Genomic DNA, 23889 nt, shown 5'->3' with positions numbered 1-23889 from the left:
TCCCAGTTGGGGTGCCTGCAAGAGGCAACTGATCAATGTTTCTCTCTCATATGGATGTTTCTCTCTCCCCTCCCTCCCTTCCCTTCTCTCTAAAAGCAATGGAAAAAGAAAAAGCCCTCGGATGAAGATTAAAAAAATAGAGAGAGAGACTGTTATGATCCACTCAATTGACTTGATGACCCCCTCTGGGTGTTCTCTGATATCAACAACCAATCCCCAAGACACCACTGGGTGTCCCCCAAGGTAATTCAGTTCTGACACTACCTGCCTGGGGTTAGCACAGACTGATCTCTTTTCCCTTAGATTGTCAAATTAAAAAGCGACAACAATCAACACAACAGTAGCTGTTTGGTGTGAACGCCCTGTCTTGAACCATAACTATAGAGGTCATGTACAGGGATGCATCTTATTGGTCACATCATGTAAAGTTGCATCTGATTGGTTAATTCTTGGTGATGGGTTATATATAAGTCTAGACACCTGACTTTTTACAAAGTCACCTTAGAGCAAAAAAGGTAGGCAATTGTTATTCTTATTTTTTGTAAATCAATCAAAATTATACCTATTTTTCTTGTCAGATCAGCAAAAAATATAACATTTTTTGGTGCGCCACAAAATTCCAGTAACCTGTTTACGTGTGCCAGGAGGTGAAAAAGGCTGAATATCTCTGCTCTCGCCCTTGAGGTTAGCTAGGGGCCCTACCTGTGTCACCTCTTAGCATAAACTCAGGTGTGATGGAAAGGGGCTGGTCATGAGTAATGAAAGACACCCCATCACTCAGGAAATCCCAAGGCTGCAGGAGCTCTGCATCAGAAGCCTGGACAGAGACCGTGCCTCCTAGTGGGTTGTGAACCAGATTGAAAAACGCCATGCACCATGTAGATTGCCTCACTAATCTTTGGCACAGGCTAGTTTTCTCCTCCCCCTGAGGGGCTTGGCACCGCCCTAGGTCCTGGAAAGGTTTGGGGTGATCTGGGGAGCGCTTCTAAGATGTAAGACCGGGTCTGGGAGTGCAAGAGCTGAATCCCCTTGATGCCCATGGCCCCCTCAGCTCCATCGCCTCGTACATCCTGGGTGACTTCTGTGGTTTTGAAAGTCAACCGCTGTGAGGGAAGAGCATGAATTCATTCTGGTAATTTTTTATTTTGTAAGTGAGAGAGAGGGAGAAAGACAGAGAAAACCAGCCTGAACTTTAGAATCCACAGACCCAGCTAAAACCCTAGCTCTGCCATGCCTGGCACGATGTCCTTTTTATTTTCTGGTGTGACAGTGGGGACACGATGCCCTCTTATGGGGTTGTTTCAAGACTTGGATGAGGTGGGGCACGCAGCACCGACCTGTCCCTATAGTCAGCATGTTCCTCCTCATCCCAGGACCACAGCTCACAGGCCTTGCTCAGGAACCCTGGGCGGTGGCGGAGGTTCCTTCCCTCTGCCCTGCTCACCAGGACCATCCATGGGCAAGACAGTGGCTCCTGGCTGGGGTGGCAGGGACAGCAGCTCTAGACAGTGACAACAACTTTCTTCAAAGGCCAAGTGGACCAGCCCACTCCCCCCACCCCCCACTGCTGCCAGGAGGAAGGAGGCAGCTTAGTCACATTTCGTGCCTGGACACCAAGTGTTGTGACTAGAGAGCACAGGCCCAAGGGGCTCCTCCCTTCCTTCCTCATTTCTGCTAACTGCACCCCCTTCACAAGGCTACCGACTCCTGATCCCAGGGAGTGCTGAAGACAAGACCTTGTGGACCTTGTAAGGGGCTCATTAGCCAAGGTCAAGGGTCTTCACTTTTTCATAGCTCAGGAACGGAGCCCCGCCATCTGCCCCCTGTGGTTCCCTCCCCCATCCGCCACCTGGGCAGAGGCCTCCATCCACATGAAAGCTGCAGTGCCCCGGCTGGTCTCCACCCGCCCCTGGCGTCAATCCCACCTGCTACAGCCACTCTGCCATCTGAGCAGCAGGGTGGCTCAGTGCCTCTGCAGAAGGAAGTCCCCATCGCTCCTGGGCGCGGCGTTCGAGGCCTTCCAAGCATCTTCCCTTCTACCCAGGTGTCCGATTCCCCCCACAAAACCCTCCCTGAGCAGCACAGAGCTTTCCCACTGCCAGGCCTGTGCCCGCAGTTCTTTGCCTGGCCTCCGAGGTCACCTCTTCCACCAATGACTCCTGGCTACGAGAGGGCCGGGCTTAAGGGGAGCAGCTCCCACCTCACCCCTTGGCCTCAGGCCTGGTACACCATGCTGGGTGGATGAAAGCAGTGGTTTCAGAAGCAGACACATGTTAGCTCAGATCGGGCTCAGCATGTAGCCGTGTGACCCGAGGCAGGTCACACCCCAGTCTTCTCATCTACAGCAGCAGTAAGAAGACGCTAGATTGTGTCTGGAGGACTCGATGCCAGGCGCTCTGCTTAGCCCCTTACAAGGATCTTCGCATCTGATGCTGCGTGCACCCTGGGGGCGGGGTCGCAGCCCTGGGGGCGGGGTTACCCACCTGAGCAGTGAGTCTTAGGGCAGAAGAGCTTCCTGCCGCACCGCTGGAGGCTTAGAAGGAAAGGCGTGTCCTGCATGCTGGAGGCTCACTGCCCGCCCCACTGTCCCCTTGGTGCCTGGATGTGCCCTGGGGGCTGGCCGGCTGTCCTGGGGGTTCAAGAGCCCAGCCCCTGAGGTCCTCTTTATGCTCCAGAGCTGCTGGCAGGAGTCGGCTCAGGTTGGGGGGCCCCTGTAATCACATCCTTGCCAGTCTTCTCCCCTGTCCCCAGCCCCCCTCCCTGCTGTTTTCTCTTGGGGCCAAGTCCTCTAGCGTCACCTGCACATGAACGTTCTTCTCAAAGGCAGTCCCCGGGAGACCCCTGCTAAACTATGGCTGTCCTTTGCCTAGAAGCAGTTGGAAACGCTGGTTTGCAGACAGCCTTGTTATAAATGCAGGCCTCATATACAACATAATTATAAATGCAGAGTGCTGCTTCCCACCCCGGGCCCACTGCGTCAGAATCTCCGGGTGGCCGCAGGCATCTGCATTTATCTAGAACCCTGACTAGTCTCCCATCCAGCCTGGAGCATTAGGGTTCACGTTAGGTTTGGGGGGAGCACCTCGAAGCAGAACCTGTGCTTTACCAGTCTGGGGTGGAAGGACAGCACGTGCTCCCCAAGAGTGCTCGACGGAGGACAGGGTCACCATCTGTGCTGAAGTCCTCGTCACGCCACGTGACTGAGTCAGGGCGCTCCGTGCTACTGTGGGCAATGTGCTCGAGGGACAGGCCACAGGCCCACTGGGTAGCAGGCTCTGTGAAGGAGGGGGTGGGCTGGGCCGGCGGCACAGCGTGGTGTTGAGGACACAGGTCAGAGCCAGGACTGGCATTTGTCTCCTGAGGGTTTTGCACTGATCACAACCCCCCTCTGTGCAAGGCCCTGCCGGAGATGCCACATAGGCCCCGGAGAGGTGCCTCTCAGCTCACTTCCTGCTGCCTCCGGATGCCGGGTTCTGAGGGAACCCACGTGGCAGGGTTTCACTGGGTTGGCCCAAAAGTCCTATGTTTTTTTCCATAAAAGAAAAGACACATTTTTTAATTTTCACTAATAATGTTATTGATTTGGATATTTTGAGTATGCCGGCTATCTCTTGCGTGGTAGAACATTGACTGTTCTCAGTTAATGTCTTAATTTGATCGCTATCAACTTCAACTGGTTTATCCGACTATGGAGCATCATCCAGTGAGAAATCTCCAGCACGAAACTTCGCAAGCCACTTTTGACACGTTCCATCAGTCATGGCACTTTCTGCATACCCTGCACAAATCTTCTTCAGCATTTCAGTTGTGTTTTTACCTTTCTTGAAATAATAAAGCATAGTATGCTGAAAATGTTGTCTTTTCTTTCATCTTCAGTATTAAAATGGCTCACAAAAATTAACCAGTTTTGATAAGTTTTTTTTTAAATGCACGCTGATATGACAGCTGTCATAATACAATCTAACAAAATTGTTTTGAATGAAGTTGAAGACAACTAAGTGCTCCTAGAGCCATCGTATGGAAAAAAATAAACGAACTCTTACGCCAAGCCAAAGGAATTCTAGACCTACTGAGCTCTTGCACTTTGGCGTTCCATCTTGGCTACCACTCCTTGACAGATGAGGCAACTGGGGTCAGGAAAGGTTGGCAACTGGTCCAAGGTCGCCCAAGGTTGCCCAGCTCGGGAATGAGTCTCCAACTTCCAGCCTGGGGCTTTTCCTCCCACAGCACCTCCCTCCCCAGAGGTGTCTTTGGAGCTGATACCTCCTATCCCCAAATATAGGAGTGCCAGGCTCTGTGCCCTGTGACCTCCTTGTGGGTTCCCTGGGTATTGGAGGCACCTGCTTTTCTGGAATGTGGAGAAGAGGCAGTCACAGGAGGAGAGGCTAGGGATGACAGTGGTGAGCCTGGCGACTGCGGCCCCAGAGCCCCCTGAATACACAAAGCTGTCACCCTAGCACACCCTCCAACAGCCCAACCTGCAGAAACAACCAGAGCACCTAGTGGGTGTCAGGCAGCATGCTGCCTCTTATTTCCTCCTCCAGCAGCTCTCTGCTGGGTACTATTTCTGTTTTACATGAGGAGCTGAGACTCAGAGAGATGAAGTCATTAGCTCAAGTTCTAGGCTCTGCATTATCTTCATTCATTCATTCATTCACTCAGAGCACTTGGAATGCGCCAAGTACAATGTGAGACACCTACTAAGGCAAGAACTTCACAGAACAGGGAAGGCCTGTCTCCCAAGTGCTGGACATGCCATAATTTACAAAGCGCTGGGGCCGCTGAGGCTTTGCCTTGTGGGTCTGGAGGGCCGTGCTTAGTCATCAGAATCATTGCAGGATGTGCACAGTGGACCTTGGAGCTTTATCTAGTTTGAATCTCCACTCTGCCATTTACCAGCGGGGTGACCATGAACAAGTTACTTCTGGTCTTAGTTTCCTCATCTATAAAATGGGTGTAACAAGAGCACTGACCTCGTGTGATTGTTTGCAAGATTTAAAATGACAATGGTTATAGGAACTCTTAGTGCTGGGTACCTGAAAAGCCCTCAATAGACAGCAGCTGCTAGCAGCTGTTATTATCAGCACCACCCTTCCTACCCAGGGGAGCCCAGTGTGTGTGGGGTGGTGGTGTTCTGGTTTGAATGTGGTTTTCCCCAGAGGCAGCAAGGATGGCCTTTTTGAAGCGGACAGAAGTGGGCCTGGAGCTCTGGATCCCAAGACATCCTGCCCAGCTTCTAGACAGTCCTTGTCAAGACACTGGAGCTGAAGCCATCAGCTTCTGGCACCGAAATGTATTTTTCAAGTCCTGTTGACCTGCAACCAGTTCTGAATAAACAGAGCAGCTCCGAGGGTGGTGCGCAGACACCCCCTCCACCCAGCTGCTGCTCAGCTATCAGAAGCTCTGTTCCGCGAAGGGTATCAGCCCTTCCTGCTGCCCCTACAGGAAGTCCCTTCTACAACCCCTCCACAGGGTGTGCGCCGGGGCCACACAGGCCTCCGCGCTGACCTGGAAGCTGGGACACAGGAAGCTAAGGCGGCGGGCAGGTGGTGGCGAAGAAGGGGGTCCTTACTGGCAGGTCCAAGAAAACAGCAGAACTAACACCCCCCTCCATGGCTGCCAGGGCAAAGCTGGGGACTGTCCCTTCTCTGCATCCTGTGAGCTGCACCCTTCCCCCTGGGGGGCTTCCCTGGGCTCCCCACCCCCACCCAACATGGCACGGACATCTGTTGCAACCAGACGCCTTCCTGTGGGGCCAGGTATACTCACCTACTGACACAGTAGAACGCGATCAGTCTGAAGATGTCCTCAAACACAAGAACTGAGCCTTCCAGGTACAATACTGAGGAGAGATGACAAAGGCCTTGGATGAGTGTCCCTGTCAGAGGGAAGGAGGGTCCCTGAGTTCACTACTGCAGTGCCTGGCCTGGAGGGACATGCTAGGTCATCAGAATTATTGCCATAGCTACATACACAATGGCTGCCAACTGGACCACAGGGTAGTGAGACATGAAATTCTTCGGGAGCGACTTCCAACTTTTCCTTTCATGGCATATAAAAACCAATCACTAAAATTCTGTGGCACACCATAAAACATTATTTTTTGCTGATTGGACAAAAAAATAAGTATAATATCGATTCATTCACACCGGACGGCTATTGTGTTGGCTGTTGTCCTTTAAAAACAAAAAAAATTTTATTTATTTATTTTTAGAGAGGGGAAGGGAGGGAGAGAACCATGAATGTGTGAGAGAAACATCAATCGGTTGCCTCCCACATGTCCTCAACCAGGAGACCTGCCCGGTGAGCTTTTGGTTTGTGGGGACAAGTCCAACCCACTGAGCCACATCAGTCAGGGCTGTTGTCATTTTATTTGACAATGTAAGTGAAAAGAAATCAGTGCCCCTGACTAAATAGTCAGGAATTGTTTGTTTTGAAAATTCTTGTGGCACACCGGTTGAAAATCGCTGCTCTATGGTGTTAACCCACTGAGCTCCAGGGTGGTGGTTTATAGCAGTTGGTGTTATCTAAACTAATGCACAGTCTTTTGGGCAAAATCACTGATGCAGAAGCCTCGAGAGCAGTGGTTCTCAATCTGTGGGTTGCGACTCCTTTGGGGGTCAAATGACCCTTTCACAGGGGTCGCCTAAGACCATTGGAAGACACATATGTAATTACATATTGTTTTTGTGACTCATCACTATGCTTTAGTTATGGTTGGGGATCACCACAACATGGGGAACTGTCCTAAAGGGTCGTGGCATTAGGAAGGTTGAGAACCACTGCTCTAGAGTGTGAAAGCAGAACGAAAGAGTTAATAGATCAGGTCATCTCAACGGGACAATTCTGAGGACTGAGGGGGCAGAGGAAGAAAGTTGCCCTGTTCTGCTTTGGCCCCCAGGAGAGACACTGAACCGGGGCCACCAGCCTTGCTCCCAAGAGGACTATCAGGACTTCACTTGATTTGCCTGCATGGTAACCCAAGGGTGAGGTTGACCTGAGGTTTCTAGCTCTGACAAGGAAGAGGGGTCAAAGCATGTGCCCAGGATCCCCTCTCAGGGTGTGTATGGCTCCTCGGACGGGCAGTGTACCAGGGTGTGGCATCAGGGCCTGAAGCGGGGGGTGCATTGACCAGAGAATGTGGTACAACGCCACACCCAGCTTTGGGCCCTCAGGACGAGGGGCCCAGAGAAGCTGAGCGAGTTGCTCCCCTGTGGTCTCGGCACCAGCCATCCCCATGACTCCCAACTATCACGTCAGGACTTCATTTGCCAAATAAGGATGCTCCCCACACAGGGACCCCACAGTGAACTTTCTCAGGCATCAGAGGGGCCGAGAAATGTGTGTGCGTCACATTTCGGTTCTAATTTCCTGAGGGTCTTCTAGAAACGTTTGTGTGATGGAGGGGAAGGCAGGCCCCGGTCGCAGGCCTGGCTCTGACTCCAGGGTCAACAGTGTGACTCTGGGTATGTCCCTACCCCTCCCAGCACTTCAGTTTCTCCACCTGCAAAGGGAATGAGCCCTTTCAACCCCAAACACACATGCATCCAGGTGACATTGGCTGGCTGTCCTGTTTTCAAAGCCTAGGACAGCATTTCACTGCATCAGTGGTCTGCAAGATGGTTACCGGTGCTACAAAACCAACAGTTTTATTTTTGTTCTAACAGCTTTATTTTTATATTCGTCTTCTTTCCATAGACTGTGGGCACTGTTCTAAACAGTTAACATGATTAAAAAAAAAAAAGTTTACCTTCATTATCCATTTATGGCAAAGAGATCATGGCTTCCCATTAGGAAAGATACAAAAAATGTAAAAGGGCATTTAAAGAAAAATGTTAAGTAGATCATAGTAGGGAAGGTATTCTGAAGATGCATGCCAACGACAGAAGTCTGAGAAAGCAGGAATCAGCGCCCTCTGTGAATTAGCAGCGGGGGGCGGCCCACAGCGCCATCTAGTGCTGGCATTTGGTACATCGCCGACTCTCTCCTTAGCACTGGCCGAGGGAGCCTGGGGCCAAAAGACCTGCTGCGCAGGCAAGAGGTAGAGACCATTCCATTCCATCTGTAAAATGGGAACATGAGGCCCTTCCGTGGGAATCCCTCAAGGGGGTTAGTGGTGGTGCACGCAGAAAGCCCTAGCCTCCTACACTGGATGTGCTCAACAATTGGCAGTTTTCCTTCGCCATCGAGACGCGGTCTGACCTTTACACAACACAGACAAAACCTTTCAGATGAAGGCAGTCACTTGCCTCTCTGTGCCTTCTGGCACTTCATATAAAGCCCGAACTTCTTGTATTTAGTTTACCTGACTGTCTGTTTGCTGGTCAGCTTCTGGAGTGTGGGGCCCAGGGCTCATTCATTTTTGTAACTGAGGACAGGCAGCACCGTCCTAGACTTAGTGGCCAATCACATTTTTACTTTTAAAGCAGTAGATTTTTAAAATCACAAGCAAGGGCCAAGGCTCATGGTTGTTTTCTTAGACCTCTTCTGCCCCAACCCCAGCCAGCTGCTCGTATTTGCCCTGTCCTGATGGTGGGAATTGCTCCCTTCATCCCCTCTCCTCTTCGGAGCTCCTGCGTGCCAGGGCCGGGGGCTTGGCCCCAGTTTGAGTCTCCCTCAGCAACCAGAAGAGACACTGGATCATATGCCTTAAACGGGTGAATTTATAATACAGTATGCATTATATGAATAGGTCTCAATACAGCCATTATTAAGAAAAAAGAAAAATGCACACAGAGTAGACAATTTCACTGCTGGTATTAAGATTTTCTGGGATTTTTATGAGCATCTATGAGTTCTGTAAGCAGAGAAACTGTAAAGATTCTCCACATTTTCCCAAGCTCTCTGTAAACGTGTCTCTAAAGCTGCTCACAGCCCTGCTGGGCAGAGCTGACAAGTGTCCTGCGCCATCCACCCATGTGGCCCCTAACCCTTCCCCCCACTTAGCTGCACACAAGCCGCCTTCAGAAAGAGCCTGGGGAACATCCTGCGCCCACTTTACCCTTGGCAGCAGCTCACAGCAGGGACCCAGCCAGCCAGCTCCTCCCAAGAAAGACAACAGTGCCAGCAGGTCACCTTTGAAAAACACAAGCAGTGACCCTCCCACTGGGGACAGGGGCCCTCAGCAGAAACCTTGGTGGGAACATGCCAGACCCTGTCTAACAGCTTCTTTCAAAGGGTGACGAGAGAAATCAGTACCAGCTGGCAGCATCTGGCACAGCCTGAGGTGACAACAGGTGACGACAATAGGACTCTGCCTCCACTTAGAGAAAAGGAAATCTTTCACCTTATGACTCACCATCAAGGCTGAGTGGGCACAGGGGAAAGATGCCAGGCCCACACAGCTTCAAGCATTTACAATCCCAGTTTACCACTCAATCGGACAAACGAACCGCCAAGGACAGGGACTGTGCATCTCTTTTGTTCTTCACGGTTAGCTCAGCACCAGGCATGGCGCTTAGCCTGCTGGCTCTGAAATGCTTATTTAATTGTTTACCTACAAAATGTGTTCTTTTGGAATACTTACAGATTCACAAGAGTTGCAGACAGAGATGTGCAGGCAAGTCCTGGGCACCCTTCCCCCAGTGTTACATGGGCTCCTGTGTGCGTGCGTGTGTGTGTCTGCACAGTGCCATGAATTGTATCCCGTGTGTAGCTGTCTGTAATCATCACCACAATCAAGATATTTCACTGTACCGTCACCGCGGGGCTCCCTATTTACAGTCACAGCACCCTTCCCTTCGCCTCTATCGCGGGCAACCACTAATCTGTTCTCCATCTTTTGGGTTATGTTATCTTACAAACGTCTTATAAACAGAATCATGCTGTATATGAGCCTCAGAGACTGGCTTTTTTCCACTCAGCGTCATTTCCTCAGGGGTCATCCAAACCGCTGCCGGGAACCAATCACCTGCTCCTTTTCAGTGCTGAGTAGGGGTCCATGGTTTGGATGGAGCCCTGTTTGCTTGACTATTCACCCACAGAAGGACATTTGGGGAGTTCCCAGTTCTGAGAGATTATACACAAAGCTACGATGAATGTCTGCGTACAAGTTTCTGCATGAAGATATGCCTTCTCTTTTGGGGGATCTTTGCCCAGGAGCGCTACTGCTGGGTCATATGGTAAATCCATCAGAGGAACTGCCAAACTGCTTTCCAGAGTGGCCACACCAGTCTATGGTCCCACCAGTGGGCGTGGTCCAGTTTCTCCTGTGCTATTTTTTGCTGCAGCCACCAGTAGGTGTAGAGTGACATCTCATTATGACTTTGATTTGCATTTCTCTAATTTGGATGTTTTAAAGATGTAGTGATATCTTTTCATGCGGTCACTTATTATCTGTATATCCTCTCTGGTGAAATGTCTATGTCCTTTGTCAATTTCCTAATTGGATATTTTTAATGGCAAGGTTTTCTTAAAATAACTTTATTAAGATATTCACATGCCAGCCTTGGCTGGTGTGGCTCAGTGGGTTGGAGCATTGTCCTGTAAACTGAAAGCTTGTGGGTTCAATTCCTGGTCATGGCACATACCTAGGTTGTGGGTTTAGTTTGCAATTGGGGTGCATACAGGAGGCATCTAATTGATATCCCCCCACCCCTGGTCTCTGTAAGCATGTCCTCAGGAAAGGATAGAAAAAAAAAAAAAGATATTCACATACCATACCATCCCCCAATTTAAAGTGCACAATGTTTGAAAGACCCTCTTAAGAGGATGAAAAGACAATTTACAGACTGTGAGAAAATATTTGCAATCACACAACTGACAAAGACCTTGTATCTTACTATAGTCTCAGAGTTGTGCAGCCATCACCAAAATCAATCTTAGAACATTTTCATCATCCCCCAAAGAAACCCTGGACCCACCAGCAGTCACTGTCCATTGCTCCCTCCTCCTAGCTTCTGGCAACCACTTATCTACCTTCTGTCCCGATGGATCTGCCTATTCTGCACATTTCACATAAATGGACCCACAATATGTGGTCCTTTGTGTCTGGCTTCTGTAACTCAGCATCGTATTTTCGATGTCTGTCCACGCTGTAGCATGGGCCAGTACTTCCTTCCTCTTCGCGGCTGAATCATATTCTATTGGTCAGACAGACCATCTTGCGTTTATCCACTTATCGTTGATGGAATTTGGATTGTTTCCATTTTTTGACGACTACTACAGGTAATGCTGATGAAATCCGTACACAGGTTTTTGTGAGGACATATGTTTACATTTCTCTTGGGTATATACCTACAAGTGGACTTGCCGGGTCATCTGGTAACTACATTTTAAGAAACTGCCCAACTGTTTTTCAGAGTGACTGCTCCTTGTTATGTTCTCACTAGCAACGTATGATGGTTCTGATTTCTCCACACCCCTCTCAACACTTGTTATTGTCTTTAAAAAAAAAGATTTTATTTATTTATTTTCAGAGAGAGGGGAAGGAAGGGAGAAAGAGAGGGAGAGAAACATCAATGTGTGGTTGCTTCTCATGAGCCCTCGACTGGGGACCTGGTCCAGGCATGTGCCCTGACCGGGAATTGAACTGGTGACTCTTTGGTTCGCAGGCCGGCGGTCAATCCAGCGAGCCACAGCAGCCAGGCTGTTGTTGTCTTTTTTATTACAGTCACCTTGGTGGGTGTGAGTGCTGGCTTAGTGTGGCTCTGGGTTGCATTCCCCTAATGATTACTGATGTTGAGCGTGTTTGTGTGTGCGAAAGGGCTCTTTGTGTATATTCTCTGGAAAGATGTTCATTCAGATCCTTTTCCCATTTTTAATTGGGTTGTTTTTCATGTAGAATTTTGAGAGTTCTTATTCCAGATGCAAGGTCTTTGTCAGTTGTGTGACTTGCAGATATTTTTCTCGCAGTCTGTAATTTGTCTTTTCATCCTCTTAAGAGGGTCTTTCAGACATTGAAGAAGAAAATGAATGCTCTCCAAATTTGTCTGCCAAGTCATAAGCAATCAACTGTTGTTGCAGAAATGTTTCAATAGGGCTCTTTCTAACCTGTTATAATTAACCCTCTGAGTGCCATGCATAATTCAAAATTTGAATCAACATGAGAAAAAGTTATATCAATATATAACCTGAAGTACAAAAAAGAGAACAAAACATAAGATACAAATTATTCCATTGTTATTTACATTTATAGTCACTGAAAAAAGAGTCACTGGGAGCAACGCTGGCACTTTTGGGAAAATTTGTCAGCGTCACTCACAGCGATGTTGGCACTCAAAGGGTTAACGGTCAACTCTTATGTGTATTTGGCAGAATCTAGGGTTACAATGAAGGCATAATGGGTCTTTAACCAGTTGTTATCCTAACCTAGGCCAGAGTCCCCTCTGCAATCTTATTGACATTAGGAATTCCCTTAATAGACACTTTCTTCATGGACAGTGCAAAGGTAAACTTCGGACAGGCCAGGTTTCAATGACACACATTCCCAGTGACTGAGGTGATTGAACTTGACAAACAAAAACCTTTCCATATCACATGCTCTCGGAGCAGAGAAGGGCCATTGACACGTGCCATCCTTAGGGGCTGACTCATCTTTGCAGAAATGAAGGATGAACGTTTGCTCACCTGAGCCCGACCGGAAATTGCGGAATAAGGCTACTCCCTCTTGGCTCCTGGATCCTGCCCCACTTGGAAGGTCACAGTGGCCTTTTGCTTGGCAGGACCCACGGCTGCCGGGCAATACCACCATTGCCATGGAGACCACCACCTGGACAGTTTGTGGCTGAGATGGAAAAAGGACTGTTTGCTACGACTACCAGGCCTGTCCAAAGGCCCAACCTTCTGTAGCAGATGAAAACTACTTCCCCAAATGCTTCCAGTGCCTGCTGGGTTTGGCCAAGGAGCAGAGAGGTGCCTCCTTCTCCAGGAGGCTCAGCCCCACACTAAATGCACAAGTGACGGTGGGACGCCGGCTGGATCTCACCCCGACTCACCAGGTACCTCGGGGCGGTGCCCCGTGGAGCCCTGGGTAGGGGTCACGGCCGCCTCTAATGGTTGTGGTTGGCATGAGGCAAATCGCCTCTTGATTACATCCTAAGAAGTTTAGGCTGAAAGAGGCATAGCAATGCCCTTTTACTGAGTTCTCTACCACATTCCAAGTTTTCTCAGACTAGAGACCCAGCCATGCCCAATGTCTCTCCCAGTGGACAGGGAACCACTGAAAGCCAGAACAAAAGGGCCCTTAGAAACAGCTCTGGTCCCACCGCCCCCATTGCACAGATGGGAAAACTGAGGTCCGGAGACGGTGCATCATCGTCTCGGGAGAGAGGATTAGCCTGGCTGCTTTCCAGAATTTGACTCTGGCGCTCTCTGCAATCCCGATTCTGATTTCTATTGTTCTGCCCCCTCCTCCTAACTCCCCAGCATGGGCTTTGAGCCTCTTGATTAATAATGGTGGGTTACTGTTTTTAAGGTTTTAATAACAACAGTAATGATATCATCTTCCATGTATCAAGTGTCTACTGTGTACCAGCCACTGTATTTAGAATCATCATTATAACTCCATTATCCTCATTTTACAGGCAAGGAACTGAGGCTCAGAGAGGTTAAGCAACTGGCCCGAGGCCCACAGGGAGCACCGTTTGTTCAGGAGAGGTGTGCAGTGGAGGGAGGGAGAACCAGGGCATTGGGTCCCTGTGTCACTGGCCAGCTAGCAGAGACACCCCCCCAGGAGACACCCATCTCCCCCATCAGGCCCCACGTTACCCTTGGAGGAGCCTTCCCAGGCAGAACTACACCCCCCGGGCATGCCCCACTAGAAAGCACAATTACGCCCCATCCGATGTGCTCACAGGCCCGACTCTGGCCCTGACCGAAGTTCCCAGAGAGCAGGGGCCAGACCTTCCCTCTTTCTACTGTCCCAGAGCCAGGACCCTGCCTGCTTCACGCTCCATGCTGAACGGGGCTCGTGGCTGTTGGAAGTGTTGTCTCTGAACCCCACGCTGGCAGTCACATCTGGAGCAGCTGCCACCACGCTGTCCAAGTGGTAATAAAAGTTCTACTTCTCGAACGGTGCGCTTCCATATTTAGCAATGTGTAGATGAGGATTGCCCCAACCCTCTGCGCCACCACCGAAGAGAAAGAACAGTTCTACCATGCACTGGACGAAGCGTTATCCAAGATCCCCAGAAGTAACGCTCTTTATCTCCTTGGAGACTTCAACGCAAGAGTAGGAGCCGACCACATGGCCTGGCCCACCTGCCTCGGAAACTTTGGGAGAGGAAAGATCAATGAGAATGGTCAGCGACTGCTTGAGCTTTCGTGTCACCACGGCCTGTGCGTGACAAACACATTCTTCAAGTGCAAAGAGATCCACCAGGTGTCATGGAGGCACCCCCGCTCCCGCCACTGGCACCAGCTTGACCTCGTCATCACCAGAAGAACGGATATTGGCAGCACCCTCCTCACCCGTAGCTACCACAGTGCAGACTGCGACACGGACCATGCCCTCGTGGTAAGCAAGGTGCGCATAACGCCGAAGAGGTTGCACCACTCCAAGATGAAGGGTCGCCCACGCATCAACACCAGTTGTGCCAGCAACCCAGTTAAGACCCAGCAATTCATCAACAGGATGGAAGATGCACTCGGCGAGGGAATGGCGGCTGATGACATTATCGAATCCAATTGGCCACGTCTCCGCGATGCCATATACAACTCCGCCATTATTGCTTACGGGAAGAAAGAGCGGAAGAACGCTGACTGGTACGAGGCTCACTGGGAAGAAATGGAACCCGTGATCGAGGCTAAGAGGAAGGCCCTACTGGCTTACAAGGCCACGCCCACTCCCAGTACACTTCAAGCTCTACGGGCTGCCAGGAACAAAGTCCAGAAGACCGCCCGCCACTGTGCCAACACCTATTGGCTAAACCTATGCAGAAGCATCCAGGAAGCCGCCGATATAGGCAACGCACGAGGAATGTATGAGGGTATCAAGAAGGCAACAGGCCCAATCCCCTCCAAGATCGCCCCCCTTAAGTCCAAGACAGGTGAGGTCATCACTGACCAGGAACAGCAAATGCGGCGGTGGACCGAGCACTACCTCGAGCTGTACGCGACGAGGAACACCGTAACAGACACTGCTCTTAACGCCATCCCAGACCTACCAGTCATGGAGGAGCTAGACACCCCACCTACTGCGGCAGAGCTCGGCAAAGCCATCGACCGCCTCGCTTGCGGGAAAGCACCAGGAAGCGACGGAATCCCCCCAGAAATCCTAAAGAGCGGGAAACCAGTCCTGCTACAGCCGCTCCACCATCTACTCTGTCGCTGCTGGAAGGAGGGTTACATCCCCCAGGATATGAGGGACGCCAACATTATCACCATGTACAAGAACAAAGGAGACCGCAGCGACTGCAACAACTACCGGGGCATCTCTCTCCTCAGCGTCGTCGGCAAAGTATTCGCCCGGGTCGCTCTTGCCCGCCTGCAGACCCTTGCTTCCCGCGTCTACCCAGAGTCCCAGTGTGGCTTCAGAGCTGGCCGATCAACAGTGGACATGATCTTCTCCCTACGCCAGCTGCAGGAGAAGTGTCCCGAGCAGCATAAACCACTCTACCTCGCCTTTATCGACCTCACGAAGGCGTTTGATCCGGTCAGTCGAAGCGGACTCTTCAGCTTGCTACGGAAGATTGGCTGTCCACCACATCTGCTTGCTGTGGTCATGTCCTTTCACGACAACATGCACAGCACGGTGTCCTACAACGGTGCAACCTCTGAGGCCTTCCCAGTCAGCAGCGGAGTAAAGCAGGGCTGCGTCCTCGCGCCTACGCTGTTCGGAATCTTCTTCTCCATGCTCCTCCAATACGCCTTTAAGGACTGCAGCGAGGGTGTCTTCATTCACACCAGATCCGATGGCAAGCTCTACAACCTGGCCCGTCTACGAGCCAAGACCAAAGTCAAAGAGGTGCTCATCCGTGAGATGCTCTTCGCCGACGACGTAGCCTTGACATCACACTCCGAAGAGGGACTCCAGCAGCTAGTCACTTGCCTTTCCCACGCATGCAAGGAGTTCGGACTAGCCATCAGCCTGACGAAGACGAACGTTATGGCTCAAGGCACGGGGACTCCCCCATGCATTACCATCGACGGATACACCCTGGAGGTTGTCAACGACTTCACTTACCTCGGGTCCACCATCTCGAGCTCTCTGTCAGTTGACTTGGAGGTCAACCGGAGAATCGCCAGGGCAGCCACAGTTATGGCCAAACTGAACCGGCGAGTGTGGAACAATTCCAGCCTCACTGAGAAAACCAGACTGCGCATCTACCAAGCCTGCGTACTCAGCACTCTCCTCTATGGCAGCGAGACGTGGACCACCTACGCAAGGCATGAAAGGAAACTCAACAGCTTCCACATGAGGTGCCTGCGACGCGTCCTGCATGTCGCCTGGCAGGATAAGGTCCCCAACACCGAGGTGCTGAAGCGAGCCAACATGAGCAGTTTGCATGCAGTTCTTAGTGAGAGGCGCCTCAGGTGGCTCGGCCATGTCAAAAGAATGGATGCAGGCCGTATTCCCAAAGACCTCCTCTACGGCGAGCTAGCAGAAGGCTAGAGGATGACAGGGCGCCCAAAACTGCGGTTCAAAGACATCTGCAAAAAGGACATGACACAATGCTCCATCAATCTCAACACATGGGAAGTTCAAGCAGACGACCGCCTAGCCTGGAGGCTCGCGGTCAGGCAAGGTACGTCACGCGCAGAGGCTGCGCGCAACGAGGAGGCGGCCCAGAAAAGATCGAGGCGGAAGCAGCGTCAACAGCAGCAACAACAGCCATCTGCCTTCACCTGTGACAAGTGCGGCAGGGATTGTCACTCCCGAGTCGGACTGCACAGCCATTCTCGGCGGTGCAGATAGACTCTCAAGAAGCTACGCCATCGTCTCTCGAGACGGACGGCTGCCGATGACGATGAATGTGTAGATGAGGATTGAAGCCTGGGAACAGCAAGACAGAACAAACTGTCGCAACGCCTCAAGACTTTGCCTGGGAACTATTTATAGGTTCAGACACCAAAGCAGAAGGGGAGACATTAGACAGATGTGTGAATTGCTAAGTGTAGGGAAAACTAAATAAAATGAGAGGAGGAGGTGTTGGGGAGGAAGGATGGGGGAGGGGCGGAGGAGGAGGTGCTGAGCAGAGGCCTGCCATCCCCACCTGCCATGCCACCCCTCATCAGGGGACTGAATTACCCACAGGGAACAAACTGCTCGTCTGGGTAAGCAATCGGCTGCTGCTTGATCACACGCAGGGGTGAAGAGGTGTCTGACTGCACACGTCACCCAGGACCACTTTGCTCGCTTGGGGAGCAGAGACAGGAAAGGGAGGTGGCCCAGGGCACCCCCCGATGGTGAGAACAGCCCCAAGTGCCAGAGGAGGGCCCATCAAGAAAAACCCAGAAACAATCCTGCTTCAACTTCACGATCTTACAAAGCTTGTCACACCCCAGAGTTAGGAAGCTTTTATCTGAGGTCTAGAAGAAAGTGACTGTGACTCAGGAGCTGCGAGACCCAGAGAGGTAAGTGGCTCAGCAAAGGTCACAGAGCCGGGAAGCAACGTGGCCGGCACGTGACCGCGAGGGAGCCTGGAACCTCAGTCTGCACTCTCTGCAGCCTGCGAGCTGCTGGCTGTCTAGACCCTGCCGTTCAGCAGAAATGTAATGAGTTTTCTCATAGCTGCATGAGAAAGAACCAACAGAAATAGCTGACGTGAATCTTCACAATATATTCTATGTAACCCAGTATATCCCAAATATTATCATTTCAACAAACCATAAATATAAAAGGTAAATAACGACACATTCTTTTTTTTTTCATACTAAGTGTTGAAATCTGGTGTGTATTGTACATGAATGGCACATCTCATTTCAGATTCGCTCCACGTCTAACAGCCACGTGTAGCTTGTGGCTGCCACATTGGACGGGAGAACCCTGAGTGGGGTGCTCAACCAGGGGCAAGTCTGCCCCCCCCCAGGGCACAGCTGGCAGTGTGGAGACATTTCAGGTTGTCACGTATGGGTGGGTTAGGGGAGGGGTGATACTATGGACATCTAGTGGGCAGCGGCCAGTGGGGCTGCTAAGTATTCTATGACACACAGGACAATCTTCACAGCAAAGGATGAACCAGCTCCAAATGCCACAGTGCTGAGTTTCCAAAATCCTGCAGGGCTCAGCTGGGAGAGCCTGCTGCTCCTCATGGCACTGACTCGGTCAGCTGGTGGTATTCAGGTGGGACTGTTTTGGTCCACAGGGTCCAGAAGCCTCCGCCCTTGCCTGGAGTTGTGGCAGGAACACCTGGAAGGCTAGACTCAGCCAGGCCCTCTTGGCACTCTTACTTTCTCTATACAGTTTCTGGGCCGCTCCAGGTGGTCTTTCCACATGGTCCCTCTGTCACTGGACTTCGTACATGGCAATTCAGGCCTCCCAGAGTCCAAGCAGAGGCTGCCAGTTCTTCTAAAAGGTACACACAAACCCGGTGTAGCATCCTTTTGCCTTGTTATATTGGCTGATACAGTCCCAGGCCACCCAGACTCAAGAGGAGGGGCCACAGCCCTCAGCCCTTGATGGAAAGAGTGTCAAAGAAAGTACAGCCATCTTTAATCTGCCACATGATAGTGTTTATATTCTAGGGCTGATACGCAGCTTAAATGAGTTCATTCATATCAAGCGCTGTTAGCATCCTGCTTCCTGAGGCTCTCACTGTGGCCTCTAAGGCCAGCACCCAGCAAGTTCCCAATAAATATTTTGCATCATAACTCAGAAGAGGAAGAGGCACATGGAGAACATTCTAGATTGTGTCGCCTAGAGGAAGCTTCTTGTACCAACCCCCAAGTCTCATTCTGAAGACTAGGGATCCACCCACCTGGTGTCCTCAGACAGTGCTGTGAAACGGAGTTTGGGGGGGATCCCGGGAGAGGGAGCAAAACCAACACAAATCCCACGCAGTCTGCATATGCCACGACCCTCCACGAGCCCCTCCACTGGTCTCCCCAACCCATATGTTACAGATGAGGAAACTGAGCTTGAAGAGGCCCTCCACATGCCTGTCCCAGTTCAGCCAGCGAGTGAGTGACAGGCTTCACACCCACGTCTGCTGTCAGCTGGTTCTTTCTGTTACAGCCACTGCCTCCGGCTTTTCTCAAAGGAAACCAAGAAAAACGCTTAACTGCATTCTCTCAATGACCAGCATGGCTTTGGTCCTCGGGACCCTGATGCCAGCGAGAAGGAGCCGCTCGGGCTTCCACTAGGAGGTGCCTTGTGACCTCGTGTCACCCCTTGATTCCTCTGGGAGCCTAGGCTACACCTGTCATACCATCCCCCGATTCCAGTCTGTCCTGTTTCTACAAAAATACAGCCCCCATTTTTTCTAAAGATACATTTCATATAAAAATCACGCAATAACATATGAATACATACATTGCACCTACCCACACATCATGCTTTAGTCTGCAAACTGCTCACTTACATGTCGTCTCCCGGTGGTCCTGTAGGTGGGCATTACTGTCCCCACATCATACGTGAGGAACCGGCAGTGGGCTGCTGCTGCGTGTTTAACAACAGACTCTCCAGGGTAAGGAAGTCCGACTGACAGCACTTGTCAATTTCCATAATGGAAGGACTCCTGCCATGCTGACCAGGGCAGAGACGGGCACAGTGCCCTCCCCCAGGCTGGCGCGAGCCGGCTCCGTTATGCCACCAAAACCACAGTGCAGACACAAATCCACTTCCAGGCAGCCACTGAGAGGCAGAACCATTAAGAGTTTTGAGGCTCAGGTGACCTGCCCCCCTCACTACAGAGTCCTTGTTGAAGCCGCCACGTCTCTGCCTGCCACCCTTCTGTCCAGCTCTGGTGCTTTGCAGCAAACATCAGGCACTGCGGTGCAATCTTAGCTTACGCCTCGGATTCTGAGGGTAGCCCTGAAGTTTTTACGTGAACTTGGTGACGGTCTGCTCTACCTCCCTCTCTGGCGTCCTCCACCTGCCCCGGCTTGGAGAGCCACATGCATGAGGGCCACGGGAGACCAGCCCTCTGGCCTGAGGTGAAGGCACTTGCAAGTGGGGTCAACAGCCCGGGTTCACCCGCAGTTCCATCCTTGGGCACAATTTCCTCAGCTGAAAATGGGGGTCCTCGCACCTGCTTCCTAGGGCTGTGGCGACGATGAGGGGAATGGATTCCATGAAAGCTCACCTGTGTCTGGTGCACAGGGAGGCCCCCCAAACTGGGGCAGAGGTGGCTAAGATTTCGTGGCGAAGGCCTAGTTATCGGGGAACCGAATCTCACCTGGGATGGCAACAGTGACTCCATGAAAGGAACGTCCTAGCAGGGGAAGTTTGGCTGAGCACGTTCCCTAGGAGTTTCCACTGTGAAAACCAAGGCCAAGACATCACGGAGCGCAACAAAACATATGTAACAGGATCAGGACTGCTGATAAAAGCAGCACAAGCTGATCATTGAGTCTCGACAGACAAGAGGGGACGGACACAAAGGGCTACTGTACCGTCCGTTTGTATGGAACTTTCCAGAAGGTCTCACCTCTGACTGTTTCCTTAAGCAGTTGGGGCAGAAAGGAGAAGTTGATGCGACAGGAATCCCAGGAAGCCAGCTGGGCTCCCTGGACTCTGAGCAACCTGGACTTCCCCTGGCTGTGGCGAGGCTTTACAACCCTGGTGTTTGGGTCAGGCAAACGAAGAGGAGCACCTTTTCTCTGTGTGGGCCTTTATCCTTCCCAGGCATTCCGTATCCATCTCTTGCTGGTTTCTTCTCCCAGGAGGCCCAGAGACATTGAGCGACTTGCTTAAAGTCACAGAGCAAGCTCCTGAGGGAGGCAGTTCACCCACCGGCACTTACCTGCAGCTTTGCCAGCCTTACGCCGGGCCTGAAGCTGCTCGCTCTTCCAAGTGCAGAGGCCGCCTGGAAACTCCCAGAGCAAAATAAATCTGGGAGGTGCTTGAAGGTGCCTATTGGCTTCCCCTTTTCCTAAAACCCCCACGGCTGAGTTCCCTAGAAACATCTCCCTAGAAGTCATGAGTGGGGGGTCATCGTCCCAGAGCAAGCGGAGCCTTGGCACAGGGACCCACGAGAGCCACAAAGCACTTGCAAAAGTCCTTTGCCTTGTTTCTTCCGTTCTTGCCCCAGTCCACTCAGCTACCCAGGCGAGCCTTTTAAGAGGAGAATCTGGTCTTATCGCATCCCAGGGCCCCATAGAAAGCTCACTTATGTACACGGAGTGCCGGCACGCAGCAGTACTCAGCTCCAGCCTTTCTGCCACGTTTTAATCTCTTCACATGTGTTTTCTTGTCTGTTCCTCAGAACAGCTTCCGTGGAGGCATCGTTAACCCACTGGTGGTGAGTAAGAGTGAGGTCCAGGAGTCAAACAACTTGCTTTCGTTCAGCAGAGCTAGTTGAGCAGCAGAACTGAATATAGACCCAGGCCTTCTAACCCTGAGACCCAGGCCAAGGTGGAAGGCAGGCAGCAGGGAGGGGGAGGGGCAGTTAAGTGCTAGGAGCACTGCAAGCATTGTGAGCCCATTTCTCAGTGGAGAAAACCAAGGCTGAGTGATGTAGGGGATGGAGCAGCATCACCAAGAAATCAGAGCTGATGGGTGCAGAGCGGGGAGGTTTGGACTGGGGTCCACTGGCTTGTACAGCCCACTTTCTCAGGCCTTCCAGACCTGGCTGTCTCTCTGCTCAAGTGTGGGGGGGGGGGCGTTATCAACCAGCTGATCAGGGGCATAGTGTCTGCAGAACACTTGCTACACACCCTGCCCTCTGCTAGGCTCTGGAGGCCTCAGATGTTATCAGACACACACACTCTACCCTCAGAAGCTTCTAGCCAGCGGGGAACGATGATGTGAAAACAGGAAACAGACCATGGAAGATGAGGCCTGGTAGGCCAAGGGGAGCAGGGAGACCCCTAGGTGCCGGCACAGAGGTAGGATGGGTTGGTAAGTGCAAAGGTGGAAGCAGAAAGGGAACAAGGCAGCTCCAGATGGGATGTGGGGATTATAGCTCTTCCAGGGGTCCCCTCCACCCTGTGACACCCTGGGGGAAATTGTCCCGAACAGGCAAGGACAGGCAAGGGACACACCATGAGAGTTCACTGCCCACATGTGTTGCCTTGCCAGGAAGTAGAGGGCCTGGGCAGGCGGTGGGCCAAGGGAGGGTGCTGGCAGTCAGCAGGGGCCTTGAACAGACCAGGGGCACCCCTTCCTCCGCTGTTTTGGGACAGCCAGGACAAACTGCATTCCGTCGTGGTAACACCAGCACTGTAACTTCCAAGCCCGTCGGAAGCGCACGACCCGGACCACTACTTCAGGATGGGTTAGCCTTTCACGTGTGAGTATAAGTCTGTTTACTTACTAAGTTCCAGAGAGGAGACTTTTATGGAGCAAGGCAGAGACAGCTGGAAAGGAGGGTGGGAGCCCCAGATGCAAATGCTGAGCTGAGCTGACCTAAGCCACACCCAATGCTCTCTTGGGACAGGGTGCTGAGGGGCACCAAGACCTGGACCCTGACCCCTGACACTTCCGTCCGTAGTCACCTCCAAAAGAGAGGAGGCCACATGAAGCCCCTGGTTCTCCAAAAACAGCTGAGTTGGAGTTTTTTCCCCCTTAGGTGTAGTTTCTGAAGCTGTTTTAAAGCCCCTGAAGGTGGCAGTCACTGCAGATACAGGCCAAGGCCACCCACTTGGGCCTCAAGATGGCATGACATGCCCACCCCCACCCCCACAAACCCAATCCCCTCATCTTCTCCCTTCTCTTACCTCTGTAGCTCTTTCTCCCATCTCTGTGAAAATGTCCTCTTGTGTCCCATTTCCTCGGGACAAAACAACCTCCTGGCGGTCCCTGTGTTCATGGCCCCTGGACAGGCAGTGCTGCATCTCCGCCTCCTTTCAAGGCCCCATCCCCCAGTGTGGCTTCCCCTCCTGGGGGCAATGGCTGCTCCAGGCCCCGCTCCTCTTCTCAGCCTCGCTGATCCCCAGCCCCAGTTCCCAGGCAGCCGTCAAGGCTTTACCTTTGGCAGGTCTCTCAAACTGAGACAGGCCAGTAGGCCAGGACAAGTGGAATGGGGAAACCGAGACAGACAGCTGAACCAAGTGGCCAAACACAGCCAGACACAGAAGGTCATTTCCCTAAGATAACTGCTAGGCCTCAGTCGTGTTTCAGCTCTAGGCCCAGAAAAGCAGCAAAACCAGAACCAGCTGCAACACCTAACGACCCCTTCCCCTGTCACTGACCCATCAGTGGAGACCATGGCCCTGAAAGAGCACACCTGGAAAGCTGATGAAGATGCTGCCGAAACCCTCCCCTGAGACCTCCCCTAAGATTCCCACTGGCAAGAAAGAGATAAAAGCCTCAAGACAAAGGACCCAGCGTGCACCCTCCCTTTGGGGAGCATGCTGTGCCATTCCCTCCCCCCACGGGCGCGTATCCCCTAACCTCTAAGGGACCTCATGAGAGTGGCAACAAAGGGAGCAGCGGGCAGCTGGCAGCTCGTCCCGGGCTGATCCCCTGTACCTGTCCCCAAGGCCCCCTTTTCCCCAGCCTAGGCTCTCCTGTTGCTTCTCCTACGCTCTAGCCCTTCCTTGTCTCACTGTCCCCAGCTTTAATAAACATACTCAAAGTCGCTTGGACTCGTGCAATTTTTCCAGCATGAAGTCAAGAACCCACATACATAATACCGCTGGCCCTGGGCAGGCCCACTTGGGGCCAGGTCTCCTATCCAGTAACAAAACTCCACCCTCCTCTTCCTCTGTCCTCTCCTGGCACAGCTGACTGTCCCAGCTGAGCTCTCTTCTAAATCACTGATCTCCTCGAGGCACTTCCTGCTCAAAATCTTCATGCCTTCCATGACCTGTGAACTAGATCCCTAACACCTGGGGTGGTTGTTAGGG

At 51.8% G+C, this 23889-nt stretch overlaps 1 protein-coding gene across 1 annotated transcript in view; it reads right to left on the bottom strand.

Moving 5' to 3' along the window:
- RIN3 (Ras and Rab interactor 3) overlaps positions 1–23889 on the bottom strand; it is a 115854-nt gene that overhangs the window by 39170 nt on the left and 52795 nt on the right. The window contains exon 4 of the mRNA XM_090271326.1: positions 5770–5842. Coding sequence (XP_090127452.1) covers positions 5770–5842 — 73 coding nt within the window. The remainder of the gene's footprint in view (positions 1–5769; positions 5843–23889) is intronic.

This window comes from Furipterus horrens, unplaced genomic scaffold (genome assembly GCF_987537825.1).
Source record: "Furipterus horrens unplaced genomic scaffold, mFurHor1.1.pri manual_scaffold_3, whole genome shotgun sequence".
NCBI lineage: Eukaryota > Metazoa > Chordata > Mammalia > Chiroptera > Furipteridae > Furipterus > Furipterus horrens.
The sequence above is the reverse complement of the archived record's forward strand: the minus strand, read 5'-3'. Positions and strand labels throughout refer to the sequence as shown.